The sequence below is a fragment of the Sprattus sprattus genome, assembly GCF_963457725.1.
Source record: "Sprattus sprattus genome assembly, chromosome: 12".
Classification (NCBI taxonomy): Eukaryota; Metazoa; Chordata; class Actinopteri; order Clupeiformes; family Clupeidae; genus Sprattus; species Sprattus sprattus.
In genome coordinates this window covers 23,269,010-23,288,100 of record NC_137910.1, presented here as the reverse complement: position 1 = coordinate 23,288,100, position 19,091 = coordinate 23,269,010, and the positions used below count along the sequence as shown (strand labels likewise).

Sequence of the window (19,091 nt, the reverse complement as noted above, 5' to 3'; positions counted from 1 at the left end):
AAATCATGCCCGTAGTTTTTGTGTTATCTTGCTCACAAACAAACAAACAAACCAACAAACCAACCAACCAACCAACCAACCAACCAACGGACATGGGTGAAAACACAACATCCTTGCTTAATATCATCTGCATACAACACTTCTGACTTCAGCTAAATGTATCCACCAACGTTCAGCAAATACTGGAAAAGGTGAAAAATGCCCTTTATGTTGGTGCGAGTGCTACATCGCCCCCCCAGCCCCGTCACGTCATACTCCTAAGATTTAAATTCATCTCTTAACAAAGCCAGACATCACTTTTAAAAACACAGGTGGAACTGAAGCATGTTGCTTACAAGGCTAACAAAAACTGTCCAAAGAGGATGACTGCTACAACTAGCATTCTTAAGGGTGGGGAAGGGACTTGGGTGGCTTTTGGGATTTTCTGCACCAAATATAATGCTTTTGCTCTCAGGCTATACAGCTTGACTCCTCAACAGGCCACGATCGCCATCCAAAAAGGTTGTGGGGCATTGACTAGAGGCAGGCCACTTCTAAGAATAGCCAACATCAAGTCTCCCTTCTGGAGAGTTCTCAAGTTCTGTGGAGGGCTGGAGAGATTGTTGATGTCTGGACAGTTTCTCTCACATCAGCTCTCTAAGCGTTGTAAATTGCCGTTTTGTAGATTTTTTTGTCTGACAAGTGACAACTGCACTTCTTGTCTGATTGCTTGATTTTGAAGCTTCAGAGCTTTTTTTAATCATTCTCCATCCTCCTTATGTATTTTAAAAGAACAGTTCTCAGTCTGCCCTGGAACAATACAATATCCTTAAATGTGTATTAAATCGACCTTCATTTAAAAACGACTGACTTAATTTGTCCTGCCTCTGTCACTTAATGGTGGCCTACTTAAACCTCTGCATAAAGGGATACTGCAAGACAGAACAGTCAATTCTCCATTCTGGAATCTCTGGCATGTTGCAAAATAATTTCAGAATCCAAGAAAAAAAAACAATTAGAGCTTCCATTACAGGTCAAGAGTTTCAGACATAACTTCGGAGGAAATGACGTCAGAAAACCGCCAACCAGACCGTATAGCTATAAGAAATAGGACATGGATCATGGCACTTTTTGGTAACTGTGTCAGTTAAACTTAAAACTGTCACAGCACACATCTCTGGATGTGTATCCTCTACAAGTTGATGTAAAAAAAAAAAAAAAAAAAAAAACATTCCTGCATACGTCTCTCTCTCGGTCTCTCCTGGAGTTAACATTCCCACAAGCCTGTAATCCCTATGATACCCTATAAGGACATCTTCACGTCTCCCAATTTGTCCATGACACAAGTCACCGAGCATCTGCGACCCTAACAGGATCCAGACTGCGGTAGTAATACATGCCCACCCGTCTTTGTCTTCCTTCTTGACATGAGAGTTGGTAATGAGAGTGTGGACCTCTCCTTGGCAGGCAGTGAGGCATTATCTCCACACTAAGTCTAATGAGCTTCACCCCGTAGCGCCTCAACATTGCAGACAAAAAACGCGCTAATAAACAAAAACAAAAACCCAGAGTGTCAACAATGTCCTCTTAGTATGGGTGAACAGTGAGGAGCCAGTGAGATGAAGACCCAGCAGTCCCTGGCCTACAGGAAAGGGCACCTAAGACGCAGACATTTAGGGACACGTGTGTCTCCAAACCAAAAGCGGATGATGCAATATTGATGAGAGGTTTCAAAGGGAGTTGTATCCTAGAGGCACTGTATAGGCCAAAGGGTGTCCCATCATTTATTCAAACCCAAATGTGCATTACCAGACTTAATGATGTAGCATTCAGACATTTGTTAAGACACATTCATTAGAATATTCTTACATTTCATAGGATATTCCTGATTTAGCTTTTTATGACGCCTTTATGATGGAATGTAATTATGTTATGGCTCTTGATATTGTCATTCAGACAATAAAATCTCAAATATGGAGAAGGTCAACTAATGCCCCAGAACTGGGACCAGTTATCCTGGCACAGTCGGACACACATTCACTTCATTTGAACATGATCATTTTAGCAAAGCTCAGTTGGGATCTGTTTTGTATTCGTGGTGCTGGTAAAAGGCGTTAACCTGGTATTAATATGACGTGAATAGACCAGCCTTCAACCAATGAGAGCAGAGTAGAGGCAATTCCCACTGGTATCTGAGGAGTGGACTCCAAAGCAGTGGGTCTGGCAAACTCATTGGTAGACTGAACTCCAGCGAAAACTATGTTAAGGAGCTTAAGAATGACTTAGCTGGGCTAGTGAACAGCAAAATCAAAAAACACCATCCAAAAAATTACAAAATAAAAAAAATAAAAATACACACCAACACAACCAATCTATACAGCTCTGCCTGTGCTTGTGATCTTCATCTCACTGGTTTATCCTTTCTGTGTTGCTCAGTCTTACAACATCTACCTCCATTCTGTCTTCATTTCCTTCTCTCATTCTTTACAATCACTCTCTCCTTCATCTACATCCTGCCTTCTTTTCCTTCCCTCTTGCTCTCACCTTCCATTTCTATGAGTTTATTCATCCCTCATTTTCTCTCCACCTTTACCCCCCCTTCATCCTTTTCTCTCCTTCACCCTCCTCCATTCATCTCTCTCTCTCTCTCTCTCTCTCTCTCTCTCTCTCTCTCTCTCTCTCTCTCTCTCTCTCTCTCTCTCTCTCTCTCTCTCTCTCTCTCTCTCTCTCTCTCTCTCTCTCTCTCTCTCTCTCTCTCTCTCTCTCTCTCTCTCTCTCTCTCTCTCTCTCTCTCTCTCTCATGTCGTTGGAATGCTAATAGAAAGGGCCGTGTGGTGGCACCGTGCACTGCCATCTCTGACACCACGCATACATCTCCCTCGGAGCCGCCAGCCAGCCAGCCAGCCAGCCAAACGTGGCGCTCTCTCCCGCTAGCTGCGCCACGGAACACCGGCTGTGCTTGGAGCGTCCTGCCCGGCCGCGTCACATCTGAGCGGGCAGACAGAGGGGGCTCAGTTGCCCTGGAAATAGGGCACTTTGGTAAGTGGCGGTGCGTGACCACTGGGGAATGTGTTTGTCGCGCGGGTAAGTATCTTAAATGTGAGGAATGGTTTCGCGGGTGGAGAGGGTGGAGGGGGTGGAGGGAGGAACTGAGCAGCAGTCCAATTCATTTTGAGTCTGTGAAAGTGGGTTAGCGGTAGTCAAAGCAAAAGGGCCTCTTTGAACTGCATCTTGTTCCTATTGAGTCAGTGTGGCATGGCAAATGTTTACTGCTTAAGAGGGCTACAGAGGTCTCTGAGGAGAGGGCTAGACTGAGCTACAAACTGTGTGTACTTCGCAATCTAAAAGCGGTTCAATTGGGACAGTATTCATGCAAACAGCTGTAACACAAAAATGAATTGAGTCACCCACATACTTGAAAAGCTCCTTTAAGTGTTCCATGCACCACAGCATCAAAGTACTGAAACCTTCAAACTTCATGAGGATTAGTTTTATGAGCTTTAGAGGGCATCAGCTCACACAACTGCTTAATCACAGGGTTTCATCCTTCTTTAGATATCAAGCTACATTCTAGCTATCTTTAAGGACATCACTTGGAAGTCCTTGCAAATTAATGTTATAACAATAAACAGCTGCAAACTCTCACAGTGTGGTGGATGGCACATGAGAAGTCATCGTTATCAAGGCAAATACTTTTTCTTTTGTCAATGCTAAAGGCAAGTTCAATGTAGAACTTTAGCCATCTATGACTTTCCATGCCTTGGAAAAGGAACATGCCCAAGAGGTAAGGAGTCACATTTCTGCCCATCATTAGCCACACAAGATCTCCTCAACCTGTCAATTAGAGGTGTGAATACTCATTGGCCTCTGCGTTCGATTCATTTTCAAAAGGTAGCGTTTTGATTATAAATTGATTCTCGATGGGTCACTTGGCTCTGATTTTTTTTTATGAATAAATACAAGCACTCAGATTTGATTTCTATTTTCCCCATTTAAACGTTTTATTGTAAATCTTTTTTTTTTTTTAAATGAGGACCTCACATCACATTAAAAACAGACACCTTTTTCAAACAAGATTGCCCAGCAGTAGGCCTGTCTTTAAATACTAAATACTGTGTAGCCTACTGCGTGGTAAATACAACTTCTAGAAAAATGTAATTGCTTTAAAATTAAAATAATTTAGGCCTACAGGATAATTCAGTTACTGTTCTTTAAAACACAATGCAAAACAGCCGTCTCTATTACTTTGTTATATGGATAATCATGTTTGATTTTATTAAACAAAAATTCATATGAATCATGGTAAATACGTGAAAAGCCTATTAAAAAGAACCGTGCACTGTATGACTAATATGACACCAAAGGAGGTAGGCTACTAGCATTAAGCTAAGCCAGGTGGTAAAGCGATATTAAAGCTTTGTTCAGTCACTGATGTGATGACAGCACAACTGCGTTAAAATGCATTGTGTAACTGTACCTGGCTAACATCACAAGGCCCAATGGATTGTGTACATGGGGTATCCTTGACATATATATGGCTGTCACAGTAGAGATATTTGTTTATATTAACTGTATTTGGCTAGCCTCACAAGAGCCTAAGAAATGTGTAACGTTACACATTTGTAAAGTTACTTTTCATTCATCATTACAACAGTACGTAGCCTGAAAGGGGACAATTTATTGTTTTATTTGTATCTCATGCACACGTTTTAGAAAGTTTTTCTAGCTATGTCCACTCCTGGGCTCCATACCACTGCAAATTGCAGTGAAATGGGTTTGAATGAGCGGTTTAATATCATTATGCTGGCATGCATATACAACCTGCATTGTGTAGACAAGCGCAGTCCCACACCAGACTCAAAAGCACAACCTCGGACATTGGAAGCTGACGTGCTAGCATGGAAGCCCAAACCCATGGGTGCTAGCGTCTGTCACAAGCACGTCTCTTAAGGTGCAGAGTAGTGAGGTTTACTCACTGCACAGCACTGTACTTGCTGGCTACTATTATTAAATTACGACGTTTAAAAACATTGATTATTGATTCTAAACCTTTCATATTAGCATCGAGACGCATCTTGAAAGTGGTTCTTTTTCCCAGCTCTATTGTCAATACTGTTCATGTCAAGTCATGTACCGTGTAGCACTCCCATCCATAGCACAGCATCTGACTGCCAGGCTTTGATAGCTCAGAGAGTGAAATGCGTGGAACACGCCAGACGACACTCATCCCTCATTCAACATCACCTGACGTGAAAAGCCGGTGGATGTTAAAGCCTGTCAATCAGTGAGGTAAATGCTTTTCCCCTCTCTAGTTTATGTTGTTTCCTCAAGTTTCATCTGTTTTCTATGACTGAGGAAAAAGAAAACTGACATCCTTTAACCCCCTGGTCTTTGTGATCTTAATTTAACATTTTCATAGGGCAAAATGACATTTACAGCAAATTGTAAAGTCTTTCTATATATAATGGGGACACTAACAGCACTTCCATTGTCTAGCAAATGTATTCTCACAGAAAAGGGGGGGAATAAAAGCTATGGCAGCAACGGAAGAGAGATACCTGTGCAGACACAGACACACACAGACACACACACACACACACATGCGCACACACACACAAACACACGCACACACACAGACAGACGGAGCTGTGTTTTGTCTTGGTTTCAGAACCATTGTGATGCAGACAGTCACTCCCTCATTCCTCGCTCAAAGGAAGCTACTCCTGCCATTCAATAGCACCCTGCAGAAGATGTATATGAAAGCATGCATAATGCATTTGAATGGATACTAACCACCACCGCAAGATAAAACAGCTCAGTGAAAAAAACAAGAGCCTCCCTGGGGTATTTGTTTTCCTTCTCTATAAGGGTGTAACCAAATGCCCCCTTAATCAATACATAATTCAGGCTCAACTATATTAAAGGGCAAAACACAAAATAAATAAGAGTACCATAGATTTATTACAGTCCTTTCATACAGCAGCAATGTGCCTGTCCTCCTAATGTATTTTCATGTCAATGTAAAGAAATCAAACCAAAAGGGCATTTTCATGTCAAAGAGAAAATAAGTACATCTCCATGAATGTTAATTCTCTGCAATCACTTAACTGACCTAAATAAGTGTGTTTTAAAGTTGGTTGGAAAGTTATTTCTGTGGGTTGTTGGAGGCCTAACATTTCTTACACACTTACTGAGCCACTGTGAATGTCAGCCTGCTGATGAAAAAACATTATTTTTAGAGCTGTATTTGTTACTAAAACAATTTCAGAATTTGCACCTGAAAAGCATTGGTTTTTGGTCGATTTCCTGCATTTCCCCCCAAAACAGACCCCTTCCATTCATAGTAGGTACCCCTCAGGGTTTTTCCTGGGTCAAAATGGTTCTTCGGTGCTCCCCTCAAAAAATAATTGCGCGCTACGCACGCACAGTCTGTGTTACCTATCAGCAGACATCAATGTCTTTTTTTTATTATTCTTTTTTTTTTTTTTACATTTCATAAATAATGGAGGCCATGCTTGAGGTTATCATTTTGCTTCCACTTTAAAACAAAATAGATAGGCCAATATATTGAACACTAGTCCAAGCCCCATGGTGCTATCATGTATGGTTCAAATATTGTCAAGTTTTACCTCATATATATGCAAACTACTAAAATCTATATTCAATAGAATCTAGAGCTAACCAGTGGTCAGAAATGGAACACACGAATTATGAAAGTCAAGTTTATCTATTATTACTATTCATGTTTATTATACAAACCTACATACCATTATTTTCACCAATGGAGGCTGCGTTGGAAATCGATAATAAAACTTTTGACAGCAATATGAGTTGAAATTTAATGTGCATTTGTACAGGTGTATTCAAGCACGTCGGGCTGGCCCTCGCAGTGGAACGACAGTTTTCAACCACACCGGTTTATCAATAATAATATTAATATTATTATATTCGAGATGCAACACAAACGAGTTGAGCTTTCATTGATAAACCAATGCTGTTGTCAGCCTTCCCGAGGCCCCGCGTTCTACTGGTACTCGTTCAACTCGTTCAATCAGGTAGACAAATCAAGTAATAGCCTACACCTGTGATAGTTCTCAACATAGCAGGTATTTTAATAAATTGAAAGCCATGAATATTGAAACCGCCGACTAATGAAGTCAGGATGCATACGCAGGTTGAGTAATTAAGTGATTGGCAGTTGGCCGCTCTGTCCATTCGCTTACCTCACAGTTGCGTATAGATCAGACTTATCAACTCGATTACTATTGATCAAAACAGTACGAGGGTTCAGCTGCAGCCTACTTGAAACATACTATTCAGAACATATTCCCTGACGTGCATTGCATACGTGATGAATTGCTTACAAATCTGCTTAAAACAACTAGTGAAGGTGTTTTAGAATTATATTTATGCCATATACTATAAGTGACTTTATGTAAACACTACTTATTAATGTTAGCTGTCTAATTATTAAGCGCAATGCTAGCATGACTCTACCGTAATTCGATTTTTAACCAAGGTAGCCTATTGTACCTATTGAGCCTGTTGATGGCGACCAGTTTACAAATCTGGTTAAAAAGATAAAGGTGAGCTGTTATTTATAGATAATAAATATTTCCCAGGCATCTAATGGCTTCCAGCTACCTGTAAAGCATCTAAACGTACAGAGTAAGGGAGGTTGACTGCTAAATCTGCAGCCACCAGTCTTTGGATAGCTCTCTTATTGTCTGTTATTGTATATGGCATTAATATTATTCTTACCATCACACATAGGATATATAGGTTCACACACACACCGCTTAAATAAAACTCTAAGACTACTATCAAAGTATTGTTTTTTTTAAGATAATGAAGGCAACTGCTAGCTAGCTAGATAATGTATGCAACTCCTCGCTAGCTGTTTTATAAAAAAAAAAGTCAAACTAACGTCTTCTCTAAACTGCCAAGTGCCAAGCTTGGAGAAGCCTCTGTTCAATGATTGGCTGAGGGGGTGGGAGGCGGGATCTGCTACTGCTGCCTTGAATTTAACGTGAGTGCTCAAAACACCATTAAGCTGAATTGGATGACAGTTTTTTTTTTTAATCGCAGACTCTTTTTTTTTTTTTCTTAGGCGCTCGGGATTTTTCATAGGCGCTCGGGAAAACGGCTTAGGCGCGCGCCCAAATGTTCTATATGCAGGAAAAACCCTGCCCCTTGGCCAGGTTAAGGTACAGTGTGGACCAGACTTTATAAGAATAGTAAAACTAGCAAACCTGGAGCTCTATTCTCACTTGCAGTATTTTAAGGAGTTAAGTTTAAGTTTGAACGTAGTTTAAGATGCACCTTGCAACAAAAAACTAAAAAGACTGAGCTTTTATAAAGAGCTAGAACAGAAGGGATGTGACAAACAGTCCATCACAACACAATAGTCTAGAACAAAAAGGCACACCTCAATCTGTATGAAATGTTCTCTGACTCCAAATAATGTTGTTCTCCTAAACAGATGTGAACGGTCTGTGGTTATTTTCTGCTATCCGACATTGCATCTGTTGTGCATCATAATGTCGGCACTGAATGCACAACAACGCAATGTTTTGTCATCTCTGATCAAACGGGGCTTGAAAATAAATGCAGACCAACAACAGACTAGCGCAAGGCTTTTCAACGGACACACTCCCCATTCTGTCAAAATACTGTCAGTGGAGGACAGTCTCGCATCTAGAGTGGGCACTAATTTAGGCATTCCAGAAGACTTACCGACATCACCAGATTCCTTGACTAACACAGTAAAGTGGCATAAACTTGGCAGACAATAACATTCTCCTGCACTACTCTTTGATTAAACTACACTATCATGCTGGCTCCGTCTAGATGCTCTTGACAAAAAAGACAAGATACTGTGCATGCTTGACTGAAATTCTGAGAGCAAAAGAACGTGCCATCATTCTAAAACCTCTTGAGAAAGATCACTCGTGCTTGAAATGGGAATATTTGAGACCCAAAGGCAATGGTGATTATATTTGTACGTCTCAGGAAATGGACAACAATCCTATGTAATATCTCCTATGTAATAACTGTGGATCAGCTGAAAATAAGCATTCGTCTGATAGAGGGATAAAAAAGGAAACAAACAAAAAAACAGGGAATCCGAACTCTCAGCTGGGGAACCTAATTTTCCTGTTAAATGTACCATAGACGTAAAAAATTAAATCGCATAAAGCAGTATGCTGATCGCTTCTCCAGAAATGTGTAATTAAGGACAAGGAGGAAGGGCGCCCAATTATCTCCCACATCAATATGAATACTGCAGTTGGACAGCTGAGGGCTCAGCGTAGCAGGCCTGTCTAAAGTCTGCTTCTACTCTAAACACCTCATATCTATTCATTTAGTTGTTTCTTAAAATATAAGACTTATTGGAGGGTGAAAAGAGAAAATCATATCATCCAAATCCATAACAATAAACATGTGATATGTCTGAGGGGAGGGGGGGGGGGGAGAGAGAGAGAGAGAGAAAGAGAGAGAGAGAGAGAGAGAGAGAAAGCAAAAGGCAAAGACGGGGTGCTGAAGAAATGGCAAAATGATTAGGGTTTTTGAAGGGGGGGGGGGGGGGTGTGTGTGTGTGTGTGTGTGTGTGTGTGTGCTTAAACCAGAGATTTCTGCTGAGGAAACATCATTATCAAACCAGTCACCCTCTAAATGACACTGAGGCGTGATGGCAGGCAGTAACCCCAGATGAGATCACAGAGGTGTATGTTTAAGAAAATGCAAATAAATGTGGTAAGAGCTTCCAGTCCTGTAGACTAAGCACCTTTCTTAATCTTTTCATAGCCTGTACATTCTGAGGTCTCAATTCTGGGTGGCTACTCTAAGATTTACATCTTCAGATGACCAATCTATCTTGTTGTTTTTTCACACATCCTGATGATCAATCATCTCAATGAAAAAAAATAGTTATATCAAATAAACTCTTATTTTAAAGACTTTTTTATGCTAAATGTTAACTAGCAATTCCAAAACCAGTCTCAATTTCATATCAAAACTCCACCGTGTGCCACCACTGATAAACATACCTTGTCTGCATCCACCTTGCCTTTTACAAATTCGGACCTCCAGAACTGCAGGGCCTGGTCTAGCGTGAGCCCAACGCCCTTGAGAAAAAGGCCGTACTGCATGCGCCCGCCGTGGCGCAGGTGGTGGTTGTCCCTCAGCGACTTGTGGAGCTGTCTCATGCACAGGGGGAAGGACTTGGCGGAGAGCTGCGGCAGGGACAGAGGAACCAGCAGGTTAAGGGGATGCACCATGGGAGATAAAGCAATGGTGGCCAATAATCACGTGTTGGAACACAAACAAACTTTAGTTACATACGCTTTTAAAACAGCCGTGTCATTTGCTGTCTTTTGGTGAGTGACCACAGTTGTGGCTTGACCTGGTTTGCCCTTGTGTGCTACCAAACAACACTTTTAACTCACATTACATGAGAGCAAACTAGAGAGGGGAGGGAAGTGAGACTGAATAATTACTCAAGGCGACCTTCTCATTCCTCATTCCCCACATAATCAATCTCTGCTTTACCATAGTAGCACGCCTGGTTCTTAATCTTGGAAATAAATGTCCGATCTCAGAAGACAAGTGAAGACTACATACATAAGATATAAATACATAAGGTAAGGCTCTGATTAATTGGACACAGTCGAACAGTTTTGTATGTATTTACATATGTATTTGTGTAATACTGCTGATTCAACATCTCCCATTTCCTGGAAGAAGGCCATACATCCCGATAGCTGCAAATGACTAGTGGTGAGCTCTACATACAGGGGGGAGAACTGGAGCTTCGCATTGGGAGCTGCAAACCTTAACTGGTTTGACAGCCAGACCTGACCACAAGACTGATTTCTACACTAACTTCTACAGTAGACACAGTGATGCAGTCAAAGGATTTAGCATGCTCTGAAGACATAACCAGACAGCATGATTTTCTCTATGGCTAAATTCATCTCCTAGTCCATGAACGCTTTTGGAAGGGAAAGAAAATATAAATGCATGTCAATGTGTCAGAAGTCTTCAGGCATTTTAACCTAAGCTATGCAACCCGGCTTCCCTCTGTGCATGCTTATTGAGCTTACACTCTCCAACAGAATATTTCATAGCAGTGAGTGTGTGTGTGTGTGTGTGTGTGTGTGTGTGTGTGTGTGTGTGTGTGTGTGTGTGTGTGTGTGCTTACTGGATCAATCTGTTCCAAAGATATTTTCCCAATGTTCTTCTGAATACTGTAATCCTGACCCACGTAGGCATGACTGCAAAATCAAGAGCAAACAGAAAAATGGAATGATCAAAGAACAGAGCAGTTTCATTTTTTCCAAGGAAAAACAAACAAAGAGCAAAACAACAACGAGACAAATAGAGATTGAGAGAGTGAGTGAGTGAGTGAGTGAGTGAGTGAGAGTGTGTGAGAGAGTGTGTGAGAGAGTGAGAGTGTGTGAGAGAGAGAGAGAGAGAGAGAGAGAGAGAGAGAGAGAGAGAGAGAGAGAGAGAGAGAGAGAGAGAGAGAGGGAACCATATTTGCGGTCTTTTGATGAGAAGCTCCAAAAGGCTTTTTGGGAGGTGGATGGGGGAAAGACAGCTGAGGAGCACTCTGGCTGCATTAAATGACGACCTAAGAGCCACAGCTTCCTCCGAATCATTATGCAAACTATCTACGCCGCCAACAAAAAAAAAAACAGGAAAGAACTAAAGAAAGAAAGAAAAAAATGTGACAAACATAATCTGGGCTTTCAGGCTGATGGGGTCACAGGAAGTGTCACTCTAAGATGATATTTTTGCACTGAAGCGCCCCACATGGAGCCAATTTTCCGGGTTTTAAGGGTGCTCTGACTGCCGCTTGGAAAAGTGAGATAGGGTGAAATGACAGCTGTCTAAAACTATATAAAGTACTCACTATTTCCCATATGTCCATCACTGTCCATCAGAATGAAGTTTTTCTTTTAAAAAGAAATGATCAGCAGCTCTATGGTGTAAAAACTGAGTTCAGAATTGGTCGGCTGACAGTGTCTGCTAATGATACGGTTTCACCAACAATGCATCAATCTGATATCATTTTCAGACCAGCGACTTTCACTGTATTCAGTGCGTTTTTTTATTGGTTAGGAGTATTGTTTATGTACACCGAGAATGACTTGTATATAAGTACATGTGTTTTGTCTGCATTAATGCACTGGTATTCATTTGACTAACCTGCTAACAATACAAGCGGTCACAGTACACTTTAAAAAGGATGGATTGAGTGCTTAAAATTCTGTTCCATTCCACACAAGCCACCAAACAAACATTTGGTCTGAAACGCCAAGGCAAAAAATTTGGCTCCTCAGACCCAATCAATATCAGTATTCCAAAAGTATACTTTTCAAATAATTTCAAAGCACTAAACTTTACAGTGGTATTTAACAATGGCCTCAGGGGGAAAAAAGCAGATCAATAAAAGGCTGATCTGGTTTCCTTTGTACTTTATATGAAATTCTAGCAAGGAATTTACTCCAGCCACTTACAATGATAAAACATCCATGCAAGAGGCTTCATAGCCAAAGAGGCTAAACCGAAATCAGCTTATTACCACCTTCAATACTTATTATCCCCAGTCAGAATGTGAGTCCTGTATTACACAGAACATTTACAAGGAAAGAGTAGTGGTGTTTTAGTTTTTATGTCCCTTTCCCAGCAATTGGTTTAGACGCTAACAATTAACTCGGCCCTCTTAGTTTACAGCTGGTTACACAGGGCATAAATCCTGCCTAAACCATCCAACCCACTGCCAGCTACAGAGTACCTGGACTGAATGAGCGAAAGAAACACAGCTGTGTGTGTGTGTGTGTGTGTGTGTGTGTGTGTGTGTGTGTGTAGATGAGAATGTGTGTGGTTTAATCTCAGCCGAGACTCCCAAACGTGTGGTAAGCCAGGCTGTGCTTACACCTGTAGGGCCTGGAGTGGATCACTGCAGAAGGAGCCGCCCCAGAGGACAGGTTGAGAGTGACACTGAGACGAAGTATGGGAACGAGAGATAATGGGACAGACGGAGAGAGAGACACAAGGAGGGAGGGAGAGAAAATTAGTGAGAAAGAAAGATATAAAGAAAAAAAGGAAAGAAAGACAAATATAAAGACAGAAAGAGAGAGTGAAAGTAAGAGGGGGAGAAACAGTGAGAGAGAGAGATGAAAGCTGTAACTCCATTATCAAAGGAAAGTGGGTGTTGTTATCTACCGAAGGATCCACCGGATGAAAAAGTCTCTAACGACAATTGTTTGCTAAGTGCATTGTCTTTGTTTGGAAGCCGTGCTCTAATAAAAGGGAAAGTGTCTCCTAAAACCCACTGAATTAAGACCATCAGCTCGCTGTCAGTGCTGTCAGAACGGCACCCATGATGAGTCATAGGCCCGAGTGGAGTAAGGCAGTAGTAACGCTGTCTCTGAGATCACTTACCTGAGGTGGCTGAGGAGAGGCTGGAGTCGCTCGTCAGACTGTACCGCTGGCAGGGATCTCGCAGTCAGCTGTCAAATGAGACAACCAATCAAAACAGAGAACAGAGAGAAATATTGTAAACACAAAATACTGTACTATGTTGTGTATTCTAGGCCGTACTGTGGTGCATATTACTGTCATGGACAAAAATATTGGCACCCCTGCACTTCCTTCAGATAATGCACCACTACTCCCAGAAAAGTGTTGCAATTACCAATGCTTTTGTATAAACATGTTTATTTACTTAGTTTGAATTGGAAAAACACAAAAAATCTGAGAAATAATGCCAAATCTGACTTTATTCCACATAAAACTCAAAAAATGATTGGCACCCTTTCAAAATTATAAGAAATAATTGTATTTTAAGCATGTAATTCTCCTTTAATCTTTATTTAAACTCACCTGTGGCAAACCACAGATACTGGTAATATAGAAATCACATTTGCAACCAGTTAAAATGGAGCAAAGTTGACTCAACCTTTGTGTTGTGTGTCTGTGTATACAAGCACTGAGCATGGAGAAAATAAATCATTTTTGGGCGCAATGTAGGGCCCAGTGTCAGAAAGCTGGGTCTCCATCAGAGGATATGGGTCTTCCAGCAGGACAATGACCCATAGCACACTTCAAAAAGTACCCAGAAATGGTGAAGACAAAGCACTGGAGAGTTCTGAAGTGTCCGAGATGAGTCCAGATCTTAATCCAATAGCACAACTGGGGCATGATCTCAAATCAGTAGTTGGGAGAAGGCACCCTTCAAAATGTGAGAGACCTGGAGCAGTTGGCATAAGAGTGGCCCAAAATTCCAGTAGAGAGGTGTAAGACACCTCATTAATGGTTACATGAAGCAATTGATTTCAGATATTTGTATTTCTTTATTTTTAAGGGTGTTCTACCCATTATAAAGTTGAGGGTGCCAATAATTTTGTCCGGCCCTTTTTTGAGTTTTATGTGGAATAAAGTCAGATTTGGCATTATTTCTCTGATTTTTTTGTGTTTTTCCAATGCAAACTAAGTAAATAAACATGTGAATACAAAAGCATTTGTAATTGCAACACTTTTCTGGGAGTAGTGGTGCATTATCTGACAGAAGTGCAGGGGTGCCAATATTTTTGTCCATGACTGTATATACTGTACTAAATATTTTATATTGCTCTATTGTTTATGTTTTATGGGAATACTTCAAAACACTGGAGTATTGTTAATATTTTCACATCTTAATACTTCAGCATTACAGAGAGCTGATGTGAAAACACCATTGAGGAGACTTCTAAAGGGTAATCAGGTGAAGACTGTTATAGTTGTGGGTATCAACTTCGGGTCAATCACGTATTTGAATCAGCAAACAAAAAAAAGGATAGGTTCAAACACCAGCCCGTTCACTTATTCTCCAGAGAGTTCGAGAGCCTTGCATTTGTGATTGACACAGGGTTAAAAGGAGGGAGAAAATCGTTCATTAAAAATGTCTACTAAGCACGTTTTCACTATTGAGCTGTCACTGCTAAAGATCGATCGATTGAGTCATAATTCATGCTTTGTTGTCTCCACAATGATATCTCCATCTCACTACGTTTCTTTAGACAAGAGGCTCCCACGTCAGGAAACTTTCCATCACTCTACTCATGAGGCTACATCATCATTAAAAATCTGCTTAAAATGCAAGAAAGAAAGAATGCAAGAAAGAAAAACAAGGGCGGAGGGAGGGAGGGGGGGGGGAATCATTAAAAACCTGAAAGTGCAAATTAAGATGAACAGACCATTCCCACAACTCCGTCCCATCACTTATTCAGTAGTGATGACCATTGAGGAAAATTAAAGAGTAGTCAAGCCTTTCTGAAGACGGTGGGGAAAAATTAAGTCGATGCGCGTTTTCACCTAAAAGTCATCCATCAGTTCTGTGGCATGAACTCGGCGTTTTGCCTTGCTTAACAGATATTCCCGACAGTGAAGAAGGGCTGTTTTGTGAGTGGCCAAACTGCTGCAGCGGTATCACATTAGAGACTGCCTGCAGTTGGCAGCAACCCTTCTGGTCGAACAGTCCCTCCAGCACACAGAGAGAGGAGGAGGAGGGGGATGGTTGCATTACTCAGGTCACTTGAAGGGTTTGCCTACCAAAACCTAATCTGGCTGGGAAAGCATTGGCTATCTACAAGAATCATCGTTCACTAACACTTTCACTAAAACAATAACAATGATGATACTAATTAGCGTAAATGTAGATGCTGTTATGAATGCATTAACACACTGAAGCAATCATTTATTAACCAGCTGTGCCAAGGCGAAAAACAATTATACATATTTATGCCTTTTTACTTTTTTATGTGCTGCTAAAGTCTATCATTTTAAAAAGACCATTATGAAAATGTAGGTATTAAAAATGCTAAAAAAATAAAATAATTGCACTCTTCAAAGCCTACTCAAAGTATCTGAATGCCATACAAGCATGCACACACCGAGACACACTCACACATGCGCACTCACACTCACACACACACAGCGAGAGATCAGAGACAGACAAAAGTTCAGCAAAAGAAATGCAGTCAGATGGCTAGCAGCTTTCAATTTCACGCTCATTTAATGAAACACTCTCTGTGATGTCCTCCCTCTGTCCTCTCACGAGTATAATGGCACAGCTCAGGCACAATGGGCCGCTAACAGAGCTGGGAGGAGGCAGTCAATGCTTCACTTTCAGCCACGTTTGTGATCCGGATAATTGCCAGGAAATGGAAGTCAGGCACGGGCAGCCGTCATAGTCCAATACCTCGCTCGGGGTGGGCACACAGTCACTGGGGAGGGGAGGAATCTCACCCCCTGACCCGAGCCAGGTGTGCACTCTCTATATTACTCCGCACCTGACACGGCCTGGCTTTGTTACACATTCAAAGGATGTGCTGGCTAAAAACAGAGCTCGTGCATTTAAGCAACAGTCATTTAAGATGAGAATTTTGCAGCGGTCATGTGAGGTTTCAGCTGTCACACCTGCTATTAGTGAATTTCAATATAAATTCTTAATAATAAAAATATTAAATCAACTATTCCGGTGGGGGTAAAACAAACTTTTACCACAGGTGCATGCTGGTGCCCATGGAAACCGCACTGTGAAAGCCTTGAACAGTGTAGTGGCCAGGAACATTTTAGAGAGTCTTGGGTTTTTCATGTCTACCACAGTTATGTGGATACCCAACACCAGTGACAAGCTATAACAAGTTATGAATTTAGCTATACATAAAGAACTGAGTCACTAATGTGCCAATGATGTTCACCATCATTCCAACACAGTACTGAAAAAATATAGATAACATGCTCCTGGCTGCAGCGAAGTTGCTACTGGCTTGTTGATGCTGGCTAGCTAGGCTAGCTGGGCTAACTAAAGTAGTTTCCATTTATTCTGTTCTACTGCTTGTTCACATACATGTGCATGCATGCATGCAAGTATGAAATTCCAATAATTTGGCAATCATAACATTTCCACCTGAGAGCATAATGAGCATTACTGTTCAATGTTTTTTTTTTTTTTTTTTTTTCAATTAAAGAAAGACTGCAAATTGGAGGAGAGGGGTTGCTAGGACATTACACCTCTATGTTAACATTAATTCTGTGGATTTTACTATGTATGCATACCATTCACAATTATAATTGAGCTTTAAATATCTTGCCTGGATTTTTTATGCAAATACCCGACGTTAGGAAAAACACATTTGCAGGGCTACTTACTTTTCAAGAGCATCCTAATTAAATTCCCCCGTCTGTGTTTTTCAGGGCTAGTGCGTAGCAGGTACAACAAAATGTGGGTGCAATTAGCTTTTGTTCTGACTAGTTCTACAGACAAGTTATGTTCTCATCATATGAGCACCTGTTTATTTAATAATAAATGATTCACTACCTCAAGTTACATGAAGTTCAAACAAGAAAAAAGTAGAAATCATTAATATGTCAAGAGTTCCTGCAGCTGCAACAATATGAAGATGAAGTAACTAGAAGTTGAAGATGCTAGTAAAAATGAAGTAAATAAATGAATAATAAAGCAAGGATTCGGCATTGTTAGCCTTCAGCTGTGAGTCCCCCGAAGTGTTGCACATAGACATATAAAGCTTCCAACCTCATCCCTCTCATTTCCCTGGGAATACATTTTTTCAGTAGTGGAGCTCCATCACCCATGGATACGGAATGGTACTGCACAAGGTCATACCTTCCAGGTGCTGAATTACATGAAGAGCCACACACACACACACACACACACACACACACACACACACACAAGTGGCAAAAGAGGCCTGTGCTTAACAGAAACACTGTCCTATTCACTGGTGTATTGACTAACAGATTGCCATCTGTCTGGCCCTGGCTATGGGACTCCGGATCCATTTGAGTGATACCACTGTATGAGGCCACAGAGGAAACACAAAAGCTTCAATTTACAAGAGGAGAAGCTGATCAATAGTTCCTTGGGCGCTTTTCACACCGCTGATAATTAGACTGTTTTCATCATCTTACATTTGACACAACGAGCGAGGACCCAAGCAACAGTGGAGAAACCACCTTTGTAAAAGAACAATTCTAGCTGTCTTTTAACTCCAAGAAAGACTACTTCTAGTATTCATAAATCCAAACAATCCAATAATAGAAGCAAAGAATCAATGACTGGCCCTAAACTATGCATTCATCTAAAGTGTCCTCTTTTAAATTATAAAGTGTGTATGTACTCTTAATAATTGCATTCCTAATCTCAGTTTAAATTACTCAAACGAGCTGGAATTTGAGACAATACACTCACTCAGGCAGAGAGACACAGAAAAGCTCTCAGTGACAGGACAGCTCCACCATCTGGTTCAAATGAGTCATATAAATAAGCAGGCGCACGCACGCACGCGCACACACACACACACACACACACACACACACACACACACACACACACACACACACACACACACACACACACACACACACACACACACACACACACACACACACACACACACACACACACACACACACACACACACACACGAGCCTGCAATATCACGCTATTTATAGAAAATCTTTCCACATAACATTTTAAAGCAATGATTGTTACAGGGCAAAAGTCAAGGGTATACTTCTTGAGAGTAGCAAGTGGTGCCCTGGGGGGTACGGTTATGTTAATTAATTGGTTCCCCCATGCTGTCTGATGAATATGAATACCTGAATGTGATTCATTTTCCTCACATTAGTGCTTAAGGAAATACCCCCAGGCTATAGTTCTCAAAACATGGGCAACCAGAGAAGTCATGTCTTAATGTTGGGTCTTTTTGCACTTTGTAAGATCTCCCACAAGTTTGACAACCTGGTAGTCCCAGAGAAAAGTAAATAAAGAGAGGCAATGAGTGGTCACATTGCCATTAAAAGTAGGGTTGCACCGAATCCAGTATTCGGATTCGGATTCGGCCGAATATTGGGCTTTTTTGAGGGGTTCGGGTTCTGCCGAACCTTGGCATTTTTTTCCACCGAATCCGAATCCTAAGCTTTCACTGCGCGCGCCACGCTGGTCGACGTAATTATCTGTTTACAAACAAGTGGCGCGTTGGAATGCAGTGGCTGTAGCTGCGAGTCACTAGAAAGCTAAAATGGAAGTAGTTAACAAA

General features: G+C 41.2%; 1 protein-coding gene across 1 annotated transcript in view; it reads right to left on the bottom strand.

The window, feature by feature from the left end:
- prim2 (DNA primase subunit 2) overlaps positions 1-19,091 on the bottom strand; it is a gene marked incomplete at both ends in the record, with an annotated part of 64,979 nt that overhangs the window by 23,497 nt on the left and 22,391 nt on the right. The window contains 3 exons of the mRNA XM_080848797.1: positions 10,029-10,214; positions 11,183-11,255; positions 13,432-13,499. Of these exons, the coding sequence (XP_080704923.1) occupies positions 10,029-10,214; positions 11,183-11,255; positions 13,432-13,499 (327 nt within the window). The remainder of the gene's footprint in view (positions 1-10,028; positions 10,215-11,182; positions 11,256-13,431; positions 13,500-19,091) is intronic.